Source organism: Antrostomus carolinensis, unplaced genomic scaffold, assembly GCF_000700745.2.
Source record: "Antrostomus carolinensis isolate BGI_N321 unplaced genomic scaffold, ASM70074v2 scaffold9465, whole genome shotgun sequence".
Taxonomy (NCBI): Eukaryota; Metazoa; Chordata; class Aves; order Caprimulgiformes; family Caprimulgidae; genus Antrostomus; species Antrostomus carolinensis.
In genome coordinates this window covers 31,073-34,447 of record NW_010317067.1, presented here as the reverse complement: position 1 = coordinate 34,447, position 3,375 = coordinate 31,073, and the positions used below count along the sequence as shown (strand labels likewise).

Below are 3,375 nucleotides of genomic sequence, written 5' to 3'. Positions count from 1 at the left end.
ACTTCCCCGAGGATGGGCACCCCACAGCCTCTCTGGGCAGCCTGTCCCAGCTCTTGCGGGCAGTCTCTGCATCCAAAGCCCCCGCAGGCATTGGGACCGCGACCCAGTGCGTCCCCTCCGAGCACTTTGGGGTTTGTTTTTTGTTTTCAAAATATCGCGCCTGAAAGCAAAACCAGCCAACTACCTGTGCGCTGCTTTATTGTTACAGCACGGGACAGATCTCTAGAGCTCGCTGCTCCCCGCTCAGCTGGGCCGTTGGGTGCGGGGTTGAGGGGCTGTAGCGTTAGCGGGGCCGGCCCGACCCGCACCTTCTCCCGCCGCAGCCGCTGGCCCCGCCCCGCCCCGGTCCTTGGGAGCCGGCAGCAAGGCGAGCTCAGCGCGGTTGCAGGATCGCCCGCAGCCATCCAATCGGGGGAGGCTATGCAAATGAGAGCCCCTTATTTGGGAGCAGGCTCCTCCCCCTTGCCGCCATGGCCGCTCCCGCGGCTGTAACCCCTTCATGGGGAGGGCGCGGGGCGGGTCGGCTCTCCCGGCGCCGGCCGCGCTCAGGCTCTTTAGCTCCATTTCTTCCCTTCTCCTGCAATTTATCCCGCTCCTTGGGCTTTTTTTTCTTTTTTTTTTTTTCTCCTTCTTCCCCTGGATTAGACAGCAATCAATCCTTCTCCCCGTGTCTGTTGAGAAGCAGGTGATCCTTGTTAACAGCCATCAGTTTCTGGATGCAGTTTCCTCGCCTGCGTTTGAAGGATGATGATACCAGGCAAGACTGAATCAGCTTAACTTTTACTTTGCAAGAGGAAAAACTTTTTTTTTCCCCCGTATCTGAAGGCATTAAAAACACGTAGTGTTTAAAAGCAGAAGTTGGTTTTAAAGCTGAACTCCACTTTCCTGGGATTTGTGTGCCTGTTTCAAAGGCTGCCTCTATTTTCTGCGTCTTTTTTTTTTTTCTTTTTTTTTTTTTTCTCCCCTCTCCTCCCTTATCTCCCAAAAGGAAACTGTTGCTAGTTGGAATAGACTTTTTAAATGTTTGGGATTCAAGATACTTTAGGAAGAGGACCAATTCTGAAAGATAAATCTCTAGGTTCTGAAATGGATTCCGTCAGGTCCTGGGTCAGAAACGTTGGGGTTGTGGATGCAAACGTAGCAGCACAAAGGTAACCGTGACTATTTCTCCCCCACTTTCCACTCGCTTTTTTTTTTTTAAGTAAACCTTTTCTTTACTCTCTGTTGTTGTTCACATTTGATATTAGATTTATTTTCTTCCTGTCTGTCCCCCTCCCGGTCTCCTCTAGTCAGTGAAAATTCAAGGTAGTCCAGCTAGAGCTAGGGAGAAGTGCTCCCAAAACTGGAGAGCATCAAGAGTCCTAAAATCCAGTGCGGGAATCAGATAACAGAGAGATCAGATCATTCTTTCTTTTTCTGCACACGGAAGGTGGGGGGACTGGAATGGTTGTGCCTGGTGATACAGATGAGTCCTTCCCACTTCCCGGGTCAGACAGCCGAAAAGCAGCGGAGCAAGTTAGAATTAACTTAGACACAGATCTCTTCCCCCGCCGCCCCCCTCCAGCCCATCTTGTTTTACTTAATTCAAGTGGTTCTGTAGCTACCGTAGACACTGGCAAAATCTTAACCCGTGGATTAAAGGCTGCTAGGTGACTACACCAGGCAAGGAGCGAAGCAAAGCCGGGTTTCCAGTCAGACGGAGAGTTTGCAGAAGGGGAAGAAGCGCCGGCAGTTTGGCAGCGCTGAGCCTGGAGCCCGCAGGCTGCCCGTGCAGCCCACCCGCATCCCGCCCAGCCCACCTTCAGCATCTCCAGACCTGCCGCTTGCTTCTGTGTGGCACCTGCCTGTATGACAGGTCTCTGCTGCTCTGAAAAGCTTCCAAACACACCGAACTGGGGGCTTGTCTGTTTGTTTTTCACTTGTTTGGGCAGGTTAGACACCCCCCACCTCCTGTTTAAAATTTTTCTCTTCCCAGCCAAGTCGGCACAGGACCGTTAATCCAGTCTCTCCTCCTTAGGGGTAAAACGATGAAAAACCCTTTAAATATTTTAAAATATTTTTTTTCCTCCTCACTCTCTGGATACCTTTTTTTAAAAAAAGGTAAAAAAAAAATAGCATCTCAGAAAGGAAAGGCTAAATTTGTCCCAGGAACAAGTTAGGTTTTATTAGGTATGGAGACAAGGTGAAGGGCATGTAACAGCAGATGGGACTTCAAATGAAACAGGGACATTATAGAAATAGTCCATCCGTGCCCCCACCCACGGCCTGATCCATGAGCAAGGTTTTCCAACCGCTATGGGAGGAGTTATTAGAGTTTTATGAATGTCGATAGACAGTTTAATAAATATGATGTGGGGGGAAGAGTTTTATTCCTGGGGAAACTGAAAGTAAAAGGAAACAGCTCCTATGAAGCCTCTAAATCACGGCAGTGGAGGAGATGTAGTCCTGTTGTGCTGGGTGGTGGCATCGCCAGGTTTTTTTTTCAGAGATCTGTAACAAACCAAGAAATCCGAGTTTTTTACATGCAGAATGAGAGGGAGCCCCAAGATCGGTGCAGTTGTGGCGGAGGCGGTGAGTTCACACTGTACCTGTTTGGCAATGGGAAACACAGGGAAACATCTGGAGTTCTCCAAAAGAGTCACATACTTTGGCCAGTGCAGTGGAGCTATTTTGGGGACTGCAAACTGGAGCTGTTCTGAGTCCTAATTTGTCTGGCAGATAGACTTAATCTGTCAATTAATTAATTAATACAAAGGTGCTTATGTACGCCTGTTTTCTTTGCGGTAGGTAGAAATTAACATTAGGGAGAGGAGCTACAACTAGTTTCACTAAGAACTGTAGCTGCAGGTAGGGTATTGTGGATGTGCAAAAGCATTTGAATCTTTCCAAGCTGGGAAATGTCACTGCATTTTCTGCAGTCAGGGACAAGATTTGGGCAAGGACTTATTGACTTGAGTCTAAATTCTTTCCATTTAAATCAGAAATTTTAGATCCAGGCATCGATTCAAATAGGTCAGTGACTAAAGGCAACGCTGACAAACTTCCCTGCTGAGGAAAGTGGGTGCTCTGCTTGAAACTAGTTGTCTTTACATAAAATGTAGGTACCCTCAAGTTGACACTCTGCTTGTAGGAAATGTTTTAGGGTGGCTTGTCTTCTCCTACAGGAAAAATGACCCATGCTGGGATGTACAGCCAGCACTTCCAGACTCTGCTCTGTTACATCTTCTCGCCCTGCGCCTTGCGGTCCAGAAATGAGTGTGACGGGCGAGAAAATCGGGAGAGAGGGAAGGAAACGCTGGCTGCATTTAGCAGGAGCGGCTCTGTAAATTACTCCTGTCCTCAGAGCAGAGCTGTAGACACCGGGGCCAAGCCGAA

At 48.7% G+C, this 3,375-nt stretch overlaps 1 protein-coding gene across 1 annotated transcript in view; it reads left to right on the top strand.

Moving 5' to 3' along the window:
- Positions 1-1,020: 1,020 nt before the first annotated feature.
- The window catches only part of LOC104525326 (transcription factor COE2-like), an 11,625-nt gene continuing 9,270 nt past the window's right edge, over positions 1,021-3,375 (top strand). The window contains exon 1 of the mRNA XM_010168446.1: positions 1,021-1,151. Coding sequence (XP_010166748.1) covers positions 1,021-1,151 — 131 coding nt within the window. The remainder of the gene's footprint in view (positions 1,152-3,375) is intronic.